This window comes from Pelodiscus sinensis, chromosome 10 (assembly GCF_049634645.1).
Source record: "Pelodiscus sinensis isolate JC-2024 chromosome 10, ASM4963464v1, whole genome shotgun sequence".
In the NCBI taxonomy this organism is placed as follows: domain Eukaryota; kingdom Metazoa; phylum Chordata; order Testudines; family Trionychidae; genus Pelodiscus; species Pelodiscus sinensis.
In genome coordinates, this window is record NC_134720.1 from 29,550,882 (window position 1) to 29,575,608 (window position 24,727).

General features: G+C 46.4%; 1 protein-coding gene across 4 annotated transcripts in view; it reads right to left on the minus strand.

Moving 5' to 3' along the window:
* The window catches only part of PLCH1 (phospholipase C eta 1), a 186,968-nt gene that overhangs the window by 132,978 nt on the left and 29,263 nt on the right, over positions 1-24,727 (minus strand). For 3 of the 4 annotated variants that reach the window (XM_075937751.1, XM_075937747.1, XM_075937746.1), the window contains one exon: positions 22,241-22,358. In XM_075937751.1, coding sequence (XP_075793866.1) covers positions 22,241-22,319 — 79 coding nt within the window. In that variant the 5' untranslated portion in view covers positions 22,320-22,358. Of the gene's footprint in view, positions 1-7,437; positions 7,519-22,240; positions 22,359-24,727 lie in introns of those variants that run through there. The other variant, XM_075937750.1, reaches the window with a different exon arrangement.

The following is a 24,727-nucleotide window of genomic DNA, read 5'->3' on the forward strand; positions in this document are numbered from 1 at the left end:
TTTCACCAACATCAATGTGTGTTGGTTGCAAAATGTTCCTGACACGCATATCCCTAGAAACGCCTGTCTCTTCAGAAAGCAGCAAACTGCAACTTTCTTCCTAGAGCAGAAAATTAAAATAGGAGGCATTGAAATGACAATAATGATCCCTGGAGACCCAGGCTACCCCTTGCTTGCTCCAGTGGCTCATGAAGCTGTATGCTGGAAGCCTGGACAGCAGTAAGGAGCAGTTAAACTATAGTCTGAGCAAGTGCAGAAAGGAGGCTGAATGTGCTTTGGAGCATTTAAAGGGAAGGTTTCAAAGTCTATTGACTAGGCTAGACCTCAGTGAAAGCAACACTCACATTGTTATGGCAGGCTGTTGTATGTTCCATAATATCTGTGAAAGTAAAGAGGACAGTTTTCTGTATAGGGGTGACACACCGCCTAGCCAGTAATTATGGGCAGCCCGACACTAGGGCAATAAGGAGAGCACAGCGAGAGGCACTGAAAATCAAAGAGGCTTTGGAAAACAGTTTTGTGAATGGCCAGACAGTGATATGACAGTCAGGCATGTTGCTCTTAACGAGGTGCCCCCTGCATTAGGTGTGCTTGCCTGTAAACCCTGTAATCCATCTCCTCCCACCCCCCGACACAAGCATAAAGAGACTGTTGTTGAGAAATCATACATTTTTATTTAGGAAACAGAGGGAAGTAGGGACAGAAAAGGAGTTCAGGGTGGGAGTTTGGGATGGAGATGCATCCCTGGGAGTCGAGTGCAAGGCTGCCCGTGGCTCCCCACCCTTCTCTCCTCCCACATTCTAGGGCCCCTGGAAGAGGAGCCTATGAAACTTTGTGAGGGGAGAAGGTGGGTCTGCAAGGGCTGAAGGAGGTACCTGTGCATGTGGCTGTCCGGGAAGTCTGCCATGGGCGTCATCACATCTGCCAGGACTGTCAAGACTCCCTCTCCTAGTTCTTCATGTCAAGTTCCCTGCACGCTCTCCTGTCCTCACGTTCTGCTCACAGCTCCAGCAGCAGCATTTTCTTCCACTCACTTAATCGTTCGCAGTCCAAGATGGTGGACTGCATTTGCTCCTTGCACATGCCATCCCTAGTACATTTTCACCTTCCAATATGGCTAACTGGACAGCTGGGGGTGCCGAGGGAGCATGCAGCATACTCACTGCTGCACCTGCTGTAATGAAATGTGAAGGGCAGACTTCACAGGAGATAAACTGCGGAGTGTAAAACTTCAACTCTCAGAATAAAAGAAGGTAGGTCTGTGAAAAGACAATAGGTCACAGTTATGCTTTCAAGCACCCACTATGCAGCAGGTACGCCACAGAGATTGTAGGGGAGCAGCCGGACTCGATTTGGTGGCAAGCGTGGTAAGAGACAGGCTGGGCCTCAAGTCTAGGGAGGGAGATGTTCCTGGAATGGCTGCAAGGTAGATCACATGGTGACCGATTATTCAGCTCCTCCTATTTGCTGGGGAAGTGCAACTTTCCTTTTCCACAGGAACATGCAGGATGGAGAAGAGAGAGGGTCTCGGCATGACAGAAAGGCAGGGGCTCACACTGACACCAATGAGCCTCTGGGTGGGAGGGGCATGGCAGGTCCTCAAGCCATACTTCACTGAGGATGAGCAAATGGAAGTTTACTGCTGAGACACCAGTTAATAGCTTCCCCTGTTTCATCCAGGTTGCCATGCAAGATATCAGTCTTCTCCGAATCACACAGCGCCAGGGAGTGGATGCTGACTGAATGTGGCCAAAAATCTGGACCTTATGTTGCAATGCTTTGTGCTGCAACAGTGCCAGACCTCTTACTGCTGGCTTGGTGTGGGAATGGAGGATGGAAGAAGAGAGGCCTTCCCAGATGCTTGTGAGAAGGATGAAAGAGTTCCACTATGCGAGCTTCATGGAAATGTGCAGGGAGGATTCCCACTCCATCTCCAGACATGCTAACAAGCTGTTCCGGGAAGCCCTTGCTGTGTAGGAAGTGTAGTCACCACAGTTCACACCCAACTGTCTTAACCCACATGCAGCATGATAAAAAAGTGTGAACTCTCCAGAAGTGCCCTCCCCAACATCAGGGCTCTGCAGCAAGATATCCTGGAAGGAGGAGATTGGCTCCAAAGTTATAAAAAGGTCCTGGCTGTTGGTGAGATCTGTTGCTTCACCTGCCTGCTCACCATTCTCCTCCTCCCCTTCTTCCTCATTCACACTGTCCTCCACACTGCTTCTCGAGGCTTCTTGAGGAGCGTCTTGGGAGGAATGCATGGACTGGTTTGGAAAACTGATCAGGTTCCCTCCTAGGATCCCATGCAGCCACTCATAGAAGCGGCATGTCTGTGGTGATGGCCCAGACCTTCCGTTCGCCTCCTTTGTCTTCTAGTACACCTGCTTCAGTTCCTTTATTTGCATGAAGCACTGCTGGGCATCCATGGCATATCCTTTCTCCATCCATGGCATAGCCTTTCTCCTTGGTGCTCTTGGCATAGATATCAGTGCTTCTTTTGCTGAGTCATAGTCCTCCCCACACACCTGGTGAGGTTCAGGATTCCCTGCACACTCCATACTGGTGTTCATTTGCAACCCTGGGAACTCATGGTTAGGCGTCCTGGCCAGATCGATCACAGCTGGCCACTGCAGGACACCTCCCGAAGGCCTGGAATGTCGACTTTCACAGGACCGTGTCTGCACAATCCTAAAGTCAAATTTACCCTTAATCATCATGCAAAACAGGAGTACCAAAATCAACTTTAACAGCCCTTAAAATCAACAGAACGGGCTTGATGGTGTGGACTCATTGTTTAGAAAATCAACCTAATGCAGTTAAGTTCAACCTAAACTCTCAGTGTAGATTAGGCCTGACTTATTTTAAACAGGCTGTCAGCACTATTTATATTAAGTTAAGGCGCCTCTGCCCCGACAGCAGCCTAGGACTGGTAGCTGCAAAGGAGGCATTAGAGCAGTGGTCCCCAACCTTTAGAGGCTCCCTGGCACCCAGGGGTGGGACCACTCACGCGCCGGGCGCCTGGGGGTGGGGCCACTCACACGCCGGGCACCAGGGGGCGGGGCCACGCGTCCGGGAGCACGCCAGGGGATGGGGATGCCCTTGCACCCGGCGCCGGCACATGCCCCAGGACCGGGGCTGGGGCTGTCCGAGCGCCTTGTGCCGTGGGCCTTGGGCTGGCGCCGCCGCCCAAGCCGCGCGCCTGGGGCCGGCACCGGCGCTGCTCGAGCGCTGCGCGCCCGAGTGCCCGCATGTGCCCCGGGGCTGGGGCTGCCCGAGCGCCGCGCACCCAGCGCCGGTGCATGTCGCACGCCTGGGACCGGCACCTCCCGTGCGCCGCGCGCCGGGGGCGGGGCCGGCCCAGGTTGTCGGCGGATATGCACAAATGCCCTGGAGGGCGCCATGGCACCCGCGGGCACCACATTGGGGACCACTGCATTAGAGGCAGCATAGACACCGATACCCTTGGCTGTAAGCTGTCCTTAAAACTAATCAAATATTTCAGAAGCCTAATCCTATACCTACTTCCTGTTCCACGGCCACCGAAGACCCTGAAAATATTGCAACTGGTGCAGTTCTGCAGAGGTAGGGGAAGAGCTGCAGGAAGCCTCTAGAGCAGTGGTTCCTAATGTTTTTTATACCAGGGACTAGCAAACCTATTCACAAACTTTTGGTAGACCGGTAACATTTTATTTACATATTTGTATATTCATTATGCAAATGAATAGCCAAATATGCAAGTAAAATATTACTGATCTGCCAAAAGATTGTGAATGGTTTTGCCGGGCCACGGTATAAAAAGCCCCATCTCCCAGAACCCCCAGTGCCAGCCCTAATCCCTAGAGCCCCTCACCCTTCCACTACCGTCCCCAGCACCAGCCACTGACTCCAGAGTCCCCTGCCCCAAACACCTCTGTGCCAGCCTCCTGTTTCCAGAGCCCCACTGCACCCAGTCCCCCCAGGTCCCCCCATGCCAGTCCCCACTATTAGCCCTGTCCCCAGTGCCAGCCCTGCCCACAATGCCTCCTCACTACTACCCCACCCCCAGAGACCCCAGTACCAGCTCTACACTGTGGATGTCACAGTGCCCCTCAGTTTCTGCCCCCCCCTTAGAGCCCGCCAACCCCAGAGCCCCCAGCGCCCCTGTGTTTGCCCCACCTCCCTCACCTAGCCCTGCCGACCGCCTCACCTAGCCCTGCTTTTTGCCACGGCAGCCCAGCTCCATGTGGCGCTTGGCCCAAGTGCTGAATGCAGGTTCACCACTTTGCCAGGGCCAAGCACCATGTGGAGCTCAGCTTCCGTGGCACTCAGCCGGGGCCAAGCACTGGGTGGAGATTGGCTGCCGTGGTGCTCAGCGGGGGAAGTGCCACAGGGGCCTTGCTGCCACAGCAGCTGGATTCCATGCGACACTTGGCCCCGGCCGAGCGCTGTAGCTGCCCATCGCGCGGCCCCACCAGCTGGGCTACGTAGTGGCCAGCGGATCTGGAAGTGGGTCCATGGTAAGGCTGCCCCAATAGGGTCAGCCTCACTGTGGCCCTAGCTCTAGCCGCAGCACACTCAGTTGCCCACCGGGCCACTCACCCTGCTGCTGAGTGGGGAACCCCAGCGGATGGGGCTCATTAGCAGCTGGGGGCGTGGCCTAGCAGTGTGCCAAGGCCTGGAAGACAGGGGTTCGCAGCCCATCACCAGTCTGCAGACCGGCAGTTGGAAACCGCTGGCCAAAAAGGTTTCTGCACCACAGAAGCCTGCTGTGTTATGGCTCCTTCCATCTCAGCACACATAGGGGTTGACTCAGGAGGCACAATGGGATCTACCCGCTGAACATGAAAGATGAGCACAACAATAGCACAGACTACTATAGTAACTAGCAGCTGCTGAAAAACCCAATACCAGTCCACAGTCTGCGGCGAAGTTTCCTTCCCTGCTCTAAGCCCTGTGAGATTTCAATTTGCCCTTAAGTGCCAGAACATTATGAAAATGCCACATTCGATTGTGTGTTTAGTACAAGAATATTGGTTTCATTACCAAAAAGTATTGCTTCTTGACAGGAAAGCTTTTTAAGCACCAAAAAGACATCTTAACCAGAGTATGCACAACAAAAAAGAAAAAAAGATGTTGCATGTTCTACACTCTACAGCAAAGAGTATTCTTCATTTACCAATAAATGAGATTGTGTCTTAAAAATTAGATCTTGAAATGACAATATCACAATAATTTTAATTTTCTGCTTCACCAGTTCTTCTCTTTCTCTGTCAAAATCACTGGAAACTGTTAAAAGGCTAATTTTGCTAACGAGCATGGCGAGCCCATATAGAACTTTTCTTTCCTCCAATAAATAGATAAAATAACGTAAGAAACACAATATGTTAGCACTTCATCTAAATTTAATCTAATTTTGACCTAAACTGTAATGCAATCTCCTCATGCAAAATCAACTTGCAATGAATAAAATTTCATATTATCTGCATCAGAAACCTGCCATCTTTATCAGATTAAAGATTCATATTGATTTTCAACTCTATATGTGACAAGTGAAGAGGCTGTTCTTTGGAAAGGTGGCAAATACATGCAACAGGGAATAGAGATATATACACAAAAAGACTGAATGGTCAGGTGCATTTTTTGAACCCTTTTATGCAAGCAGAGGCAGTGAAATATTCTGCCTTCATCTAGAGATCTAGCTAGTGCTATTCACAGGTGTCTGAAAGATGCACATGTATTAGAGGGCAGATAGGGAAGCAGCTAATTAACAAATGTGATATAAAATGTTGATATTTATTAATTTAACCTTGCATATTTAATTGCTTTTTTCCTCATAAAAAGCAATTAAGCTGGAGCTTAAATACTTGAATACTGCGCACAGATGTGGTTGCCTCATCTCAAAAAAGATATATTGGCATTGGAAAAGGTTCAGAAAAGGGCAACAAAAATGATTAGGGGCTTAGAAGGGGTCTTATGAGGAGAGATTAAAAAGACTTGGACTTTTTAAGCTTAGAAAAGAGGAGACTCAGGGTGGATATGATAGAGGTCTATAAAATCGTGACTGGTGTGGAAAAAGTGAATAAGGAAAAGTTATTTACTTATTCCCATAAGAGCTAGGGGTCACCAAATGAAATTAATAGGCAGTAGGTTTGAAATAATCAAAAGGAAGTTTTTCTTCATTCAGCGCACAGTCAACCACTGGAACTCCTTGCCAGAGGATGTAGTGAAGGCTAGAACTTTAACAGGGTTCAAAAAAGAGCAAGATAGATTCATGGAGGTTAGGTCTATCAATGGCTATTAGCCAGGATGGCTAGGAAGTGTTTCCCTAGCATTTGTTTCTCTGGAGTGGGTGACAGGGGAGGGATCACGTGAGGATTACCGTTTGTGATTACCTCCCTTTAGGGCATCTACTACTGGCCACTGTTGGCAGACAGGATACTGGGCTGGATGGACCATTGGTCTGACCCAGTATGGCCGTTCTTATGTTCTTAGCACTTGCTGCCCGCCTCCATGGTCATTAATAGTATAACTGTTCCTCCTGCCAATAATAATATAACTGACCCTCCTCTTCCAATGTATGAGAAACAGTCGAATTCCAGACACACCCCATTGTCCTGTCATAACCAAATCCTGACCTTGCTTTAAGTTAGTACAAGAGAAAGCTGCATACCAAATCTGGTGACCCTAGCTCTTATTGTTTAGTAGGCGTTCTTGAACAAACAGATTCATGAATGGACAAGACGGACAGACAGACTCACATTTCTAAAATATATAGATAGATTGAACATTCAAGCACAAATTATTACATTAGATTAAGGTTGTGAATGTTTATGGGTTACAGTTAACTGGAATGCAGAGCTGCTCCAGCCCAAGAGGCCCCGTCATGAATGGGGAAGTGGTCCAGCTCAGCCAGAGCAGCCCCCGTCTGTGTCAAGCCTGGCACCAGCCCAGCAGGGACACTCCAGCCTACACATAATGTTGAACTGGTTAACTGATTAAATGGGATTTTACACCCCTACATTAAATCTTTATCTTCATTCCCTTTCAAGTGTCTATAATTTGCAATTAATTGTTAAGAATGTGAATTCTGTATGATGCACCTATGGTACTGTAGCCTCAAGTTTAGGTCTTGAATAAGGCTTCAACAGAGCCCATTAGCAAAATGATGCCTTAGAAATATGTGCTATTTAGAAAATAATTTAATAATGTTTTAATAAAGTTCTTGTGCTCTAATAATTACGTAAGATTTTACTGATAGAAAATTAAAAATAACCAGCATTTCCATAGATATAGCCTGAAGTATTGTGCTGTTATTAATCATTAAGTACAAAAATCCACGACCACTGGAGCAAAAATTTTACAAGAAGTTGCACAAAAGTTAGAAGAAATAGAACAAAATATAGAGTATGTTTTATCTTAAACAGAATCTCAAGAAATTTTACAAGACTAGTTGCTTACCAATGATAGGTGTTTGTCTAATAAAGATGGAGCAGAACTGTATTTGTTACATTTGGAGATCTTTGCCCAATGTTTGAGGGAGGTTGCACGCCCAATGTTTGAGGGAGGTTGCACTGTATAAATTTCACGGTAGTTATATTTAATTTATGCAGTCAAGCTGTAGCTGTGTCAGTCCCAGGCTACTTGAGAGAGAGAAGGTGGGTGAAGTAATATCTTTAATAGGACCAAGTTCTCTCTGACCAACTAAAATTGGCTCAGTAAAAGATATTCCCTCAACCACTTTCTCTCTCTGACACAGTGATCTTCAACCTTTTCAAACACAAAATCATTTTCCTGCCTCCCCTCCTTTCCTGCCCCTTCTACTAGGCTCTGCCCCTGCTCACATTGTGGTGATGGGGTACAGCAGCAGTGGGAGGGGGACACTGTGACATCAGTGCCCCCCTCTTCTGCCTCTCTCACCCTGCCACCCCACCCTGTAGAACAAGATGGAGGTTCCCAGGGGAAGCTTCAAGATAGAGGGCAGGAGCAGCACCAACAGTAGGGGAAGGGGCCACTGAGGTGCCAGAACTTGATAGCCTCCTGGCCAAGTCAGTCAGGATCACCTGTCAGAGGCTCCAAGATCTACCAGTAGATCCTGAATTGCTGGTTGGACACCCCGGCTCTAATATTTAAGTTGGAAATTTGTAGTAAACTTTGGGAGGAGGATGGTTGAATTGAGTGCTCCCAAAAGTGAGATATAGCAGCAAAGGCTGGAGTCATGCATCATGTAGACCAACACGAGCAGCACTGCGACGTACAGCTGGACGGGTACGCTGGTGTACATCCTGTGCTGGGCAGAAGGCTCATTCACTGCGTCAGTTAGTTGGTATTATGCTTCAAAGTTATTATTCTCAAAGTAATATAGCTCAAAGTTAGCACCAACTGTGTGCTGCATGCTTTAAGAGACAGGCCTCAGGATACTGCCCCTGCCTCAAGGGGCACTGCAGTCCAATGCCCTGTGATAGGATGTACATACCCCACACTGTACAAGTCAGAGTTATCCCCACAATACGGGTGGCAAGAGTCCTGCCCTTTAGACCATGTTGGGCATGCTCCAACTGCTGCCTTAGTACATAAACCTAGCTCATTCTAGGTGGACTGCTGGAGGGGAAGGACCTTTGACGGAGGCTCCTGCTGAAAAGCCATCACAGCCTTTCACTGTGGAAGACCTTGAGAGCTGAACTGGAGGTCTGCAGCCAACGGAACCACAATGCTGAGAAGCCCAGAGACCTCAATTGTCATAGTCTGCAGCTCCTAGAAGCATGGTAGGAAGTGACCCAGGGAGGGTGCATGAGTAGTACCTGAGCAGGATCATAGAATCATAGAGCTGGAAGAGACCTCAGGAGGTCATCGAGTCCAGCCCCCTGCCCAAGGCAGGACCAATCCCAACTGAATCAACCCAGCCAGGGCTTTGTCAAGCTCAAAATTAAAAACCTCTAGGGATGGAGATTCCACCACCTCCCTAGGTAACCCATTCCAGTGCTTCACCACCCTCCTAGTGAAATAGTTTTTCCTAATATCCAACTTATTGCTCCTTGTTCTGCCATCCATCACTACTGAGAACAGCATCTCTCCATCATCTTTGGAACATCCCTTCAGGAAGTTGAAGGCTGCTATCAAATCCCCCCTCACTCTTCTCTTCTGCAGACTAAACAAACCCAAATCCCTCAGTCTTTCCTCATAGGTCATGTGCTCCAGCCCCCTAATCATTTTGGTTGCCCTCCACTGGACCCTCTCCAATGCGTCCACATCCCTTCTATAGTTTCAGTTGGATTCCCTGCTTACCCAGTAGCAGAATGTTCCATCACTGTTAGGGACCTGCGTTGGGGCCTGGTGGAGTTGGGTGGGCCTGGGTCCCCTACCTGGGCTCTCCCCACCACCACCCCAGGTACTAGACATTGGACTGCCCTGCCCTGCATTTAGGAACTGGTGCATTGACTCTAGCCATTGAGTCACACTGCCCTGTATCTGAGAGCTGTTATATTGATTCAGGCCATTGGGTCACACTGTCCCTGTACCTGAAAGCCATTTTACTGACTCTGGTCATTACACACTTCCTGGACCTAAGAGTGGTTTTTACCAATTCTGGCTGTTTGGCCATGCTGCTCTGAACACAAGGGCCACTCTGTCAAGATAGCACTTAAGGAAGTGCTTTAATGCTTTCCTGAACATGGCCTTGATCTGGAAGAGAAGAATACAGCTCTCATTCTCCCTTCTGTCCCCTCTCCTCATTGTTCTCAGCTCCTGCTGGCTGGGGGAGTTAAGGAGCAAGCTCAATACCTGATCTGCTCCAGGAGGCACTTAAACAATGGAGTAGCAATCAAAGTCATTTCCAAGTGCTAAGGTTGAATTCTTTGAACCTGCACGTAAAATGGCCAGTCTTCATCTGCTGGTCTGATCACATCTATTAACATGAACTAACTGGCCACCTGCAAGGATGGGTTGTTTATCTGTCTGTCTGTTTGTTTGTCCGATTGATTGTTGTTTGTTTGAAATCACATTTATAATATGGCTGGGTCAGCCTGACACTAGCATGTGAAAAGTCATTTATGGGCATCTCTGCTTCAGGAATTATGAGTAATCACTTCTGTCCTAAATCCTTTGCCTGTCCAAAAGCACCATTAGGGATAAGCAAGAGGTAGACCCTAACAGCTACCTACCCACCATTCCCCTCCTGGCAGCAGTTCCTTCTCTTGACAGAGGACTCAACCTCTGTGTCTGTCACCTACCAGATCCCTATGAACAGAAACTCCACCTCTGCCTGTGGAGATCTGTTCCCAACCCTGTCAGCTGTCATGGAGTCATTCTCTTCTCCTGCACCAAACAGCCTTGGAAGTCCCCTAGCTCCCCATGCATCAACAGTCTCGGAGAACTCCCAAATCCTCCACCATCCATGCTATGTACATAGCCTTCAGAGAGCCCATGCAGCTTTGTAAGACCCCCCCCACACACACACACACACAGTAGATCCCTGACTCTCCCATCCCCAGCCATGGTTAATGAAGATTTTCAAATATAGCAAGTAGCTTCTGACTGAAAATTTTGAGCCCTGTTTTATCTTCCTAAAGAATGGCAGAGCCAAAATTTGCCAATGTCCCGGGCCAGCAAACAAAACAATTATTAGTTTATACAAAATGTCCATGTCTTGATACCCAGAGGTAGTTTATGTCTATTGGCTCATATTTGTTTAGGCCAGGGGAGAAAATTAACATAATCTAGTAATGAAGAGAGTTATTACAAACATTAAAACTATTTAACCTATTTTTCATATTAGAGACATAATGGGAAACTACTAAAACATCCGTTTCTAACTAGCTTGAGCCCATCTGTGTCTCTAATTTGTTATTCTCCACACACTCATACTACTGTATCTCTCTTTTAGTGACGAAAACTGACATTATTGCTACAGGGCATGAAGAGATTCCCTGGAGTACAAGATATTTCAGCAACAGCCTCCACTTCTGTGGCCAGAAATTTCAGACATCCGCAGATAAGAATTTTAATATCATGCAAATGCAGTTAGTAACAGCTTTCCCTAATAAAATTAAGAAGGATAAGAAATCCTGAGGCAAAGTTTGACATGTTGTGTTTGAGCGTAAGATGCATGGCATATTTAGTTATTACTTAAACACAACTTGTTAGACCCACACAATTTGGTCTACTCCCGGCCTGTAAAATGACACTCAGATACATGCAGATACCTACAGATAGCATTATAATATGGTAATGAGCTGTCTCATAAATATGTGTACCCCTGCTCTCGTCTGAAGGGAGTCAAGAAATGGCAAGTTGTTTCTAAGAGTAGTTTTTTAAGAATTAGTAGGACCTCTTTTTAATTCAAGTCTGCTTTTGAAGCAGGGGGATTTGAGTTCTGTCCCTGATGTCACCCCGAAAGGCAGAGAAGTAAAGTAGCAATTGTGAAGTTCCTCAGTGGTCATATTGCTAAAGGAATGTGAAAAAGGTATAGTCAGCATTCATCAGGAAGATATTTATATTTACAGAATGAAACATCCAAAGGAGAGCACAATACTGTAAGATGTTACTATGAAAGTAAAACAGCTAAATTACCCCAACTAAATGCAAGGTTCAAGCCTGCCAATGGGGGAGGAAGGCAACAGTTGCCCTGAGACCCAGTGATGCAAAGGGGCCTTGAGCTGCGTCTGCCACTGCCCTTTAAATTGCTGCCAGAGCACTTCTCTGTGTTCTGATTCACCACGTTCCAGGAAGATCTCTGGACTGGCTACTCCAGCCCTGTCCTTTCTGCTGAGGCCCCGCACCTTCAGGGAGCACAAAGCTGCAGCCGCAGCCCCCACATTGCGCAGGGGCCCACACAGGCTGTTGACTCTGTTGGCTGGGTTTCAGACTCCTTGTTTATAAAGTTGACACACAGATTTCATGTTTAAATACGCCCTATTGGGATCACATTTTCAGACGCTTCAGTGAAGTCATTTATGTTCCAGAAAATGCAGGAAAAAATGTCATAAAAAGGTAAAGGCAAGAGGCAAATGCTAAACTGTACATCTCCTGAGACAGTTCCAGTCCTGGAGTCCCCAAGGAGAAAGATGACACTACATTTTAAAAGAATTTAATTGATGAGGCGAGTTTTCAAACATGTTGAGTTCAGTGCTCATGAACTGCAACAGTTTCTCCAGATTAGAAGTCCAATCATGAATAATAATAATCAGGGCATAATGTGAAAATTACAGACAGTCCTATACAATTGAATTAATGCACTGCACTGAGGGAGAAGGAGAGTAGCTAGGATAATCTGAGAAAAGACTGATTTAACATGACAGCCTCCCAACAACGGCAAAATCACTGTTGATATTAAAGTCTGAAAGTAAAGAGAGGGAGCTGACAAAAGGACATATTAGAGACTAAAAAGAGAATTAATGACAATTATGGAAATGTAGTTTACACAAAAGGCTTAAATTTCTGAGAGTAGTCAGAGGAAATAATTATTTTGAGTAAACAGCTCTAATATGGTAAAACTGAAAAGCTGTTTTCAGACCTGTTGAAAGAAAATTCGCTGCTTGTTAAACATACTGTGTCTTCTTTCCACTTAAGCAATTACAGGATATTAACATTCCTAGATCCAAAAGAATAAGCCAATCAGTAGTGCTCTGGATGCCTGCCCAGTAAACAGCCAAGAGTTCTCTAGATGCCAGAACATGAAGTTCAAATGAAAAAAATACTGCAGAAGAGGGGCTTAAATTAGAAACATACATCTTGCTCTGCACTACACAAACACTTAACTGCCAGAAAATCACTTGAGGCAGACCCTGAGGCCCTCACTCACACTGAGGATCAGTTTACACCATCACATTTTTTCTCTTACATTTACCATGGGTGGAGTTACTCCACTACAAGCAATAGGGGAAATACTGCTAAAAACAAGCCCTCAGCTTTCTAACCACTACTATTTTCTAACCCTGCTAGTGCTGACACAGCCCCAGGCCAGGTCTACACTGGCGGAGAAAATCGATACAGGATACACAACTCCAGCAACATGAATTGCATAGCTAGATTCGACAGCTTGCTTCAATTTTCTAGGGCAGCCCTAAAATGGCAGATCAATGGGAGAAACTCTTCTGTTGACTTCCCTTACTCCTCACAAAGGTGAGAAGTACCAGAGTGATGGGGGCACCCTCAGCGTTTGATTTAGTGGATCCTTACTAGACCTGCTAAATTGAATGCTGCAAAATCAACCTCCAGAGTATCAGTCTTTCCAAAAGTGAAGACATGCCCTCAATCAGCTTTACATAGTGGCCATTGGGAGCTGTGGGGGCCGTACCTGCAGATGGTCAATGTCAGCAAAATGTCTTATGACCCACAGTCGGCTTCCCTAATGAGTCACAGGCTGCCCACCATTGCTGTGCACAATAACTGAGGGTACGTCTAGACTACATGCCTCTGCCTACAGAGCCATGTAAAATAGGCTACCCGACATAGTCAATGAAGCAGGGATTTAAATATCCCCGGCTTCATTAAAATAAAAATAGCTGCCACGCTGTGCTGGCTTGGCTGATCGTCGGCACAGTGCGCTAGTCAAGATGCGGATCGGTCGACAAGGGAAGTCTTTGTCAACTGCTCCTGTAAACCTCGTTTCATGAGGCATAAGAGAGTGGTTGACAAAAGCATCCCTTGTCGACCAATCCGCGTCTTGACTCGCTCGCTGTGCCAACAATCCGCTGAGCTGGCATAGTGTGGCGGTCATTTTTATTTTAATGAAGCTGGGGATATTTAAATCCCCGCTTCATTGACTATTTCGGGTAGCCTATTTTACATGGCTCTGTCGGCAGAGGCATGTAGTCTAGACATACCCTGACTGAACTTCTTACATATAAATAAATCAGAGATGTAAAAAATTAAGCACCATATTTATCCATACTCTGCTTTCTTTACCATGATTCTGTCTTCTCTTCTACCATTGCACTGCAATGTTTATATATGCATCTGGATTAGACTATGCTCACACATCAGAACTTTGCTCTTCCAGATTTGGTGCGATTAGCTTAGGAAATGACTTTGTAAAAACTGAATAATTTTTTCCTACAATGTAATATCAATTGTAACACAGAGATGAATAAATATTATGATGTGGATGTGTGAGATGCTTTTTTTTTTTTTTTTTTACAAGAAACTTATTAAAATCTTTCAATTAGAGCTAACAGTGCCTAAAGGAAAAAAACCCACAGGAAAAAGTGATGTTATCTTTGAAAAGGCCTTTATTAAAGGGATGCATGAGTTAGCAAATGTTACCAACCAAAACTAAATGTAGGTTGGACCTCTCTGGTCCGGCATCCTCGGTACCTGAGCCATCCCAGGCCAGAGAATTTGACAGACCATAAAAGGTCAAGGCTCCCCTTCTGGCTGCCCCGCTGATGGCTCCTTTCCCTGGGGCTCTCAAGGCTGGGGCTTCTTGACCCGCTGATGCCCCACAAAAGCTGGCCTGGCCGTGTCAGCCATACCAGGAGTTCCCAGGGGTTTCCCCAGCCACGGCTGGCTGGCCACCACCAGTCCTGCTACCTCCAGCAGTTCCTCGGGGTGTCTCAACCCTGGGCCACCCAGCCACCACTGGCTAGGGTTATCATATGTCCTCCTTTTCACTTCCTAAATCTCTGTCCAGACAGGTTTTTTACATGGCTAAAAACGTCCAGGATTTTGCCCTGCAAAGGTGTACCAGAGTGAATCGAACAGGGAATGATCAAGAGATCTCTCTCCTGCCATCCATCTCCACCCTCTGACAAACAGAGGCTAGGGACACCATTCCTTACCCATACTGGCTAATAGCCATTAATGGACTTAACCTCCATGAATTTATCTAGTTCTCTTTTAAATCCTGGTATAGTCCTAGCCTTCACAACCTCCTTGGGCAAGGAGTTCCACAGATGGACTATGCACAGTGTAAAGAGAACTTCCTTTTAATTGTTTTAAACCTGCTGCCCATTAGTTTCAGTTGGTGGCCAGAGCCCTGAGCTTGGCATGCACGGGGACGAGTTTGCTGGCTCTCGAACCCGGCCTCCTGTGCAAGTGGAGCAGCGGCCCCCACAGCAGCACCAGTAGGCACCAGGTGTCCTCTTTTATGAAAGTTCAAATAAAGTAACCCTACCACTGGCCCCACTGCTGCAGCCCAGCCCAACGGCCATGGAGGGTTTCCCGGAGTTCCCCCACCACTGCCAGCCCCACTGCCAGGGGCTCTGCAGCCACCTGACCCCACTGACACGGAGGGTTTCCCAGTCGGGGAAGAGGTTCCCCAATGACAACTGGCCCCAGTGATGCTGGGGTTCCCCTGCTGGGGCTGGAATCACTTGGCTGCTGCCAGAGTCCCCCGCCAGAGCTCCCAAGTTGATGCCTGGCCCCGCTGCCGCTGGGGGTTTCCTGGTCACAGCTGCCTGGCCATCCCAGTCCTGCTGCCGCCAGGGGGTTTCTGGAATTCCCCGGCTGTCTCCAATCCTGCTGCCAGGGGCTCTCCAGCCACCTGACCCCACTGACGCTGAGGTTCCCCAGAGCGGGGGAGGCTCCCCGCTGCCATCTGGCTCTGCTGACACTGGAGTTCCCCTGCCTAGCCACTGCTGGCCCAGCCAGGACTCGCAAACCCCGTGTTCTTTCGGCTGGCTCATGCTCCTGGGATTATTTGGTCCAGCAACATCCCTGACAGACCATGGATGTTGCCAGACAAGAAAGTCCCAGGTTTGGGAAGTTCAACCTGTATTAACTTCTGCAAACACTGATACAGCTGAAGTGACAAAAACAGATAAGCACATCATTATGCAAGGGATTCGAAAATTGATCTATGAATTGCAAACTTTTCTAGCTTTGCTCATAGACATGGAGTTCTCATGATAATTATCATCTTTAGGAAAATTGAGTCCTCCAGAGCAGAAGAATATTGGATTTCTAAATTAATAAGGATTTCAAAGAATTAATCTGAATTGTAATTCAAACTTTAGAACCGGGATGGGGAACTTATGGCCCAGTGGCCAGATTCATCCAGCCCAAGGCTCAGGGCTCCCCCCAGCATTGGGGAGCCTGCATTGGTGCTCCAGCTCTTCCTCTCCTCCCCTCCAGCTGCCCCACCGTGGGGATGGAGCACACAAAAATCTACTAGCTTGGGTCCCCCCCAGACTCTGGTGTGTGAGGGGAATGTGGGGAGTGTCTTTCTGATTCTCAGTTGATTGACACATCAGTGAGGGTTTGGTTTGGTTTGGTGTTTGGGTTTTTTGCTTGTCACTTGTGTGCAGCCCCTGACTGATTTTTCTGTGGGTCAGTGGCCCCCAACCCAAAAAAGTTTCCCCTCCCCTGCTTTAAAACACTAGTAGATATTCGCTTTCAGTCCTTTCATAAAAGTTCATAAAGTCAGGTGTATTATGACATCTACTTGAAAAAGAAAGATGGAAAATAAATATGATCACACACGGATCTAGTCTTTCATAAATGTGAGACAATAATTTGAACTAGTGGGAAATCATAGGGCTAGATTGCACCTTTAAAGTATAGTCCTGTATTGAAAATGATGCTGAGTCTCATTGCCTGGCCCAAGGGAAACCCTACAATAGCTCTTTTCGTCAACAAACTTCCTCTCCACTTCAGTAGTTCATATAATATATTCGCATGACTTACGAGACTTTAGTTACATATGCTACCTCAGGCAAACATTCACTATACCTGGGGCTAGCTCTTAGTGGTCTCTTGGGATGAAAAGCCATTGCTATTATAGTTACACAAGCTTTGATTCATATTCTTATCACTGCCCCCATGCAAAAGGACTTCTAAGTCATGCCAACCACAGCTTTTTTGGCTGTAAGACTTTTCATGCATCTCTAATACAAAAGTAATATCTTTATATGAATTAATACTTTTTTTTTTCTCTTTAGATGCCAAATGTAAACCCACTGACTGATCCCCATTGACTTTAGTAACCTTTTGATCATGCCCTATCAGAGTGAATTCATTTGACTAATTCTTCCCCCTTTCCTTTATTTTGGACATTGCTTCTCTTCTGTATCTGTATTTTAATGGGATATTCCTTAATATCCAGACAGAAATCCAATACCTGCTTTTAAATCCTTGCACAAAAAGCATTGTGTTTCAGGCATTGTTATTATTGTGCAAATTCTTTAATCCTTATTCAGGCCAGGTCTACAGTACAGACCTATATCTAAGTCACTCAGGGTATGTCTACACTACCCCGCTAGTTCGAACTAGCGGGGTAATGTAGGCATACTGCACTTGCAAATGAAGCCCGGGATTTGAATTTCCCGGGCTTCATTTGCATAAGCCGGCCGGCGCCATTTTTAAATGCCGGCTCATTCTAACCCCGTGCCACGTGTAGCGTACAGATAGTTCGGAATGGCTTGCTAGTTCGAACTATCTAGCCCGTGCCGCGTGTAGCCGCACGGCACGGGGTTCGAACGAGCCGGCATTTAAAAATGGTGCCGGCCGGCTTATGCAAATGAAGCCCGGGAAATTCAAATCCCGGGCTTCATTTGAAAGTGCGGTATGCCTACATTACCACCCTAGTTCAAACTAGGGTGGTAGTGTAGACATACCCTCAGAGGGTTCTTCTAGACCCCCATTCTGCTTACACCCCAGTTTAAATTCCATTTAGTTTACCTCATCTTCGTGCACTGCATACATTGTGACCATATGATGGACAAGTCAGGGAACAATTTGGCCCAATAGGAATTTTGCCTGTGTGAGGACTGTGTAGGAACTCCAGGAGCTGAACTCTAGTGGGATTTTTTATGTATGAAATTAAATTAAAGAATTTATTTTAAAAACTACTCTCTGGGTGGCCTCAGTTATTATCAGCCACCTATAATGATTTTCATTAATCCAATTAGTTCATACACTGTATTAATTCAAGATGCATCCTACTCAGTATCCAAGGGTAACAGGCTCTAAAACTAGATATAGCATTTTAATATGCACAAACTCTATTGAGTTCCATAGATTAATGAAGAGTTTAGGCTACAGCAAATAACCTAGGTATAAACTTGCTGAGGTCACAGGATATGGAACCTTCTTCCTGACTCCTGACTGTTGCCAAAGGCGTGAAATACAATAGCACACAATGAGCTCTGCAGTATACACAAGGATGTCAGTAGAGGTGTCTTTAGCAAACTTGACACCTGTGCAGTGGAATGCTGAAAAGTAGACCACTCAGGCCACTAATGGACAGTACTGGGAAGCAGGTCTGGCAAAAGACTTTTCCCAGCTCTGGACAATGGAGAGGAAGGGGTTTCGGTTCCCCCCACCCCTGGAAGACGGGGTGGGGTATGGGGCAGCTAGACCTCAGCATGGCCCATACGGAGCCTCTTAGGGCTCCAGCAGCAATTTAAGGGACCCAGGGCTCTGGCTGCCACTGCTGCCATATTAACAGCTGTGATGGCTTGGAGCCCTGGGCCTTTTTAAATCGCCCTTTTAAACTGCCTCTCCCATGGGCGGCACTGCTGAGAGGGCTACTTCCATCAATGGGGTTATGACACCAGTGCTTGCAGTCTACTACTAAGGCAACAGTCAGCTGTTGTGTTCACAGCAACTCTACTTCTAAGTGTGATCACCTGCACACTACTGGGAACCCCGGTGTGTGTGAATGCAATGTGTATTTCAGGTGTACAGGCAGTCCCCGGGTTACGTACAAGATAGGGACTGTAGGTTTGTTCTTAAGTTGAATTTGTATGGAAGTCGGAACTGGTACATACTGTAGGGGAAACTCTAGCCAAACATTTCTCCAGAGCTCAGTTTTATTCTCCCACACCTCACTTCCCTCAGTCCTTTATTCTCAAGCTGAGGTGTCTGCTGAGAAAAGCCGCTCCGCATCTCCCTGGTCTGCTGGGGGGGAGGGGGAGGCGCTAGCTTCGTGTCTCCCTGGTCTGCAGGGGGGGGGAAGCAGCTAGTGCGGGGTTGCCTCACCCCGTTTGTAAGTAGGGATCCGATGTAAGTCGGATCCATGTAACACGGGGACTGCCTGTACTAGGAGGAGCCAAACTTCTCAATATATTGTTTAAATGTCCTTTCTTTGATTCAACAATTTTATTTGAGAAAACATAGTCAAAGACTGGGGTTCAACTCTGTTCTGCCACAGACTTCCTCTTTGATCACTGGCAAGTTACAGAGTCAAGTCACAGAGGCCTTGTCATCCCTCAAAGAAAAAGGTGGGTTCTTAACCCAAATTAGCTTACACTGAAAAGAGCAGCTTTTTCCTCCCACTGCAGGAAACACCGATATTTACATTTCTTGCAGAATCTCAGAAGTTCCGTTAAAAAAAAATCTTTGAACAGTCTCCACTTTGTTATACAGAAGAGCTTCTGCATGTTTGTAAGGAGTCAATACAGTTACATTGTCTCTCATTTAGAAACTGAAAATTGAAATGCTTATTTTATATTTAAAAACCCTATGCTACTAGTTACATAATTCTGAATCACTTTGCCAAACTGTAAGCTTTTCAATACTTATTATTTCTAAAAACACCTTTTATTGTTTAAAGATGTACAATCTTGTAGATATTTTGTAGGTTTAATTTTATTAAAAGAATGCAATTTTATATTAAGACCTGTAATGCCCCCTTGTGTACCTTTCTAGGACTACATCTACACTACAGCAGAAAGTGGATTTAAGGTACACAACTCCAGGTAGGTGAATTACATAGCTGGAGTCGACCTACCTTAATTCAAGTTACACCAACTTAACTTGGGGGGGGTTGATGGGAGAAACTCTCCTGTCGACGTCTAACTTTTCTCAACTAGGGATGTTAACAATCATGGGGTTTTTGTAAAGGTGTAACTGCTTAATTTTTTAGCGGTGAGACATTTGCAAGCGGGGGGCCAGATGAAAGATAGTGCTTATGGGGGGGGCTGCTGCTTCTGATACAGAGGCAGCAGCATGGGAGGGAGGAGCAGGTGGTTTGGCAGGCCCTGGTACACGTGGGGAGCCAGCTTGAAAGGCTCCCCACAGGCAGCGGCTCCCACCTCCCCCCTCGCCTTGCTGCTCAGGCTTATTGGTTAATAGTGTAACTGCTTTTCAGTCAATTCTGTTACTCTGCCCTGCATGAGAATAGGGATGTTAGTGTGTACCCAGTCTGTGGTCTATCTGGCAGGTCTTCATTATACCTGCTAAATTGACTGCCAGTGGACATTCTCAGAGTCTCAATCCCCACAGTAGTGTAGATGTAGCCTAACATTTAAACAATTAAGCTACCAAAGAAATATATGCAGCAAGAGGCAGTGACTCTAGCAAAAATTTGTGCAGTATTTCAAGCCAAATCCTGCATTCAGTGATACGTGTGCAAACTCAAAGACTCAGCACTGTAAATTTACATTATTTCAGCACATTCACTATATATAGTTCCATAGAAACACTTGTGAACTTCTTGCATACCATCCATAATATGGGTGAAATCCTGGCCGCATTAAAGTTAGTGGGAGTTTTGCCATTGACATCAATAGGGCAAGAACTTCAAGATACAGAAGGTGACAGGAGCTCGAACTGTTGCAGAGAGAGAGGGGAGTTATGAATTGTCCCTCAGCCAGATCTTGCTTCAGAAAAGCCAGTTCAGGAGTCACAAAGAGTGCATAGAACCCAAGATGGCAGGGCCATAACCTGTCATCTACTTCGCTTGGACTAATAGCCCTGAGAGAAACATCCATATTGTTGTGCCAGTGTAAGAAAAGAAGAGGGCTAAATAGGGATTTTTCTGCCTGGAGGGAGTTCATCCCTGTCCTCTTGATGTACTAAACCATAGCTCCAGAGATAACTTTTTCAAGGTAAAAGTTAATTTGGAAGGGTGAAGGTTTTACTTTGGAATCCACCACATTGCATCAAATTACATGTTTTCAAATTATTTTCCTAGGTAGAATAACATTGGATTCCTCTGTAAGGAATTGGTTGCCCTGTATCCTTTTACAAAGTGAAGAACACTTTCCCACCTTGCTTAGCCCTCAGTAGGAGCAAGGCCAGAGTGGGGCTGTCACCAGCCCTTCTTGCAGCCAGACCACAGGGGGACTTAGGCTGAGCTGAAACAGCTGCACAGGGGCTGCTTCTGCACCTCCTTTCCCCCCAGAAGTGGGGCCAGGCCACCACGGACACACAGTAAGCTGGCTGGGAGTGCACACACCTCCCCTACAGTGTGCTCCTTTAAATTGCCTGCTCCAGATCAAGCGTCCCAGGTCAGTTCCTGCTAGAGTGCAGCCGGCTCTTACTGGAGCGGCACACTGGGGCACACCCCCTTACTTTCACCTCTGGTCTACAGAGAAACAGTATTCATAGCACAGCCAGGTACGTGCATTTACCAACCACTATGTACAACTATTTGTACTGATGCATTCTGGGAAAAATTGGGCTACTATCTCCAGTGTCTAATCAGGGAAATACAGTACCTGGATTACATGCACAGTGCACTCTGGGATACACAGAGAGCTGGGAGGAAGGATGCCTGGCTACGGTGGCACTTTACCAGGAAGTGTGCAGTTTAATAGTAAGGAAACCTGGAGATGTAGTTCCAGATGAAACCCTGATATAACTGGGTGTAACACCACAAAAGCCAGTGGAAACACTGAATAGGATCGGTTAGCTTTAACATAAAAGACACGAAACATGACTGTGCCCAAAGCAAAGGGAAAATTGTAATTGCAGGATTTTTTTAGTATTTCTGGCCATCATCAATGGTATAAAAGAAAAACTTTCCCCCATATGCTAACATGACATCCCTGACCTACATCATCAATCATTTATTATTATTATAATTAAAGTGGTTCATCCATATGCCTAAATGAGCACTTCCATACCAAATTAATATGCTCTGTTATTGCCAAGTAAAAATTAAAGCTCCAGAACATTAAAAGGCATTAATACATGTACTTTTTATCTACAAGAAGATAATTACCTAGTTATATGCCACTATGTAATTTCAGTTGCATCTGAGGGTACATCTGGTATCCCGAAATAGCTACCCCGTGTCTTAACAAGCTGTCCGCTGTTTTGAAATATTTTTTGAAATAATGGGTGTGCTATTTCGGCATCCCTGTAACTCTCATTCCACAAGGGTTAAGAGATGTCTCAAAATAGTGCGTTATTTTGAAAATTGGTGCTGTGTAGACGAGCCAAATTTCAAAATAAGCTATTTCAAAATAGAATCGGAATAAGAACATAAACATAAGAATGGCCATCTTAAGCACAATAAGATATGAAATTTGCGAGTTTAGGGTGCTGCACAGACGCACCGTGAATGAAGTAAGAAATGAAAAGAAAACAAATAGCTTACCGTGAAATACACCATTGTCCACTAAAAAATGTCTGCAGTACTGCAGACAACTTTTCTTATCCAGGCTCCAATAACTCATTGTAACAAGACTTCTTGCTCAGCATCAAAGACAATTACCCTGCAAAATGAAATTACCTTGTTGTTAGTATATAAACAAATATTAATTGAGTTAAGGACCCGAGCAATGCCGGGTAAATCTTCTAGTTTATAAATAATTGAAAGATGTTTATATTCCCACACACACCTTATCTCTCTGTTAAACAAAAAGAAAGACATAGAGAATTATAGTTGTAATAAAGGAATGTTTATTGACATTCTTTATGTAAAATAGCCAGATAGCTTTACTCAAACTGCGATAAATGTGCCCGTTTCAAAGATACATAGGCACCTAAAAACCTAGCACACAACAGCCACAGTTTAACCCTCCAAGCTATACTCACTCACACCTCAATTTCCCGTGTAGATGGGGGTTCCTGTTCCCATAACCAGTTTCATTTGGGTGGGGAAGGAGATTAATCTTTGAGCCATTTGTCCCTCTTCAGCCACTCCTCACCTAACCTCTGGAAAAAAGTCAGTCAAGGTGACTCCAAAAACTTCAGGTGATGGCTCCTTTACAGTGGCACCCCTGACTAACATTCTGGTAAATGGAAAAATACTCACTGAGGGTTGAAGTCAGTACGAGTTTTCAACAGCAGTGGGGGCAAGTCTGTCAAAGGGAATTAACTACAAAATGCTAGCAGCAGTACCCCTCAGAACAGACAGTAATCTTCCTTATACTGTAATAGGCCCTGAAAATGTCTCAGAACATTATAGGACAACAGCTCTAGACACCAATTTAGCTTAATCTGGCCAATAATATTTATAAATCAGTTAAAATAAAAAACACTAGGGATGTAATAGTGTAGTCGAATAACCGATTAGCAAAATCTTTATTTGACCAATTATTGATCCTTAACCAACTCTGTTCGAACAGGTCCTGCTGTCATGGGATGGATTTTGCAAGGCCCATTTCTAATAAACAAAAGGATGAAATTCTTTAAAAATGAACTTAATAAAAGGGTTTGAACAAGTAAAGCCTCGTTTTGAGATGTATCCACCAGCTTTTTAGGAGTTAAATGTTATCTTCTCTGGCCATATCTACATGAGTGATCTTACAGTGGCACAGCTTACAGTGAGTGATCTTACAGTGGCAACTGCCCCGATTTACAATTTACAATTGTTCGTGTAGCCACTCAGTGACATCAAGAGTTCTCCTGACAAAATAATGAAAGCACCTCAACAAGCAGTGATAGCTGTGTCCATGGGAGAATTTCTCCTGCTGACACAGTTACTGTGCGTGCTACCACTTATGAAACTTATGTCGCTTGGGAGGGGCTGTGCTTCCCACCTCTGAGCAGTATAAATTTTGCTGACATGAGTAGGAGGGTGGACATGGCCTTTGATCCCTGAAAATAATCATTCCAATTGTATTGTCTTCTCTTGTAGTAGTGGAACAGAACTAACTCATAGGTCAAATACTCATAAGTGCTGAAGGGCTGTTTATTTTTCTCATCTCATTAGATGTTTCAGCCACACACGTTTTTCTCCTGGTCTGTCTTTCGGTAAGTCTACAATTCCACTTTACTGCACTGCAATTGAACTTGCTGCACTGTCATAGGGTTGCCATGTGTCCGGTTTTCTACTGGACAGTCCGGTGTTTGCACCGTCTATCCGGTAGAAAAATTCAGAAAATACCGGACACGTGCAACGTCCGGTATTTTCTTAATTTCCGGCTGGGTGCCAGACAGAAGCCTGGCGGGGGCGGGGGAGCGACTGGGAAGCAGGGCCGCGATTGGCGCTGGGAGCCCTGTGGTAGCATGCAAAAGCCGGGTGGGGCAGGACGGGGGCCAGGACTCCCAGCCACTCCCCCCGCCCGGCTTCTACACACGACCAGAGGCTCCCAGCACCAATCACGGCCCCGCCTCCCAGCTGGGAGCCTCTGGTTGCGTGCAGAAGCTGGGCAGGGGGAGTAGCTGGGAGTACCGGCCCCCGCCTGGCTTCTGCATGCAACTAGAGGAAGCGCCTGCCAGGGCCGCGGCCCAAAGGACCCCGGATGTGGCCAGTGGCTGCACACACACCCGCCCCCCCCCCAGCTCTGCTTCCCGTCCCCCTTCCTCCGGGTCCCCTTCCTCCCATCCAGCCCCGTGGCCCCCGACCCCTCTGCTGAGCTCTGCTTCCCACCCCACCCCTTCCTCGCAGCCAGTCCCGTGGCCCCTGGACACCCCCACCCGCTGCCAGCTTTGCTTCTCACCCCCCCCTCCTCCTGTCTAGCCCCATAGCCCCCTAACCCCCCCTCCGCCAGCTCTGCTTCCAGCCGCGCCCCCCCTCCCGGACGGTTCTCGCCCCCCTCCCCTCGATCAAGTGTGTCCTGTTTTTTGGCAAGGTCTACCTGGCAACCCTACTGGAGGAGTGTGTTTTTTCATTCCCTGGAGTCAGAAAGTTACATTG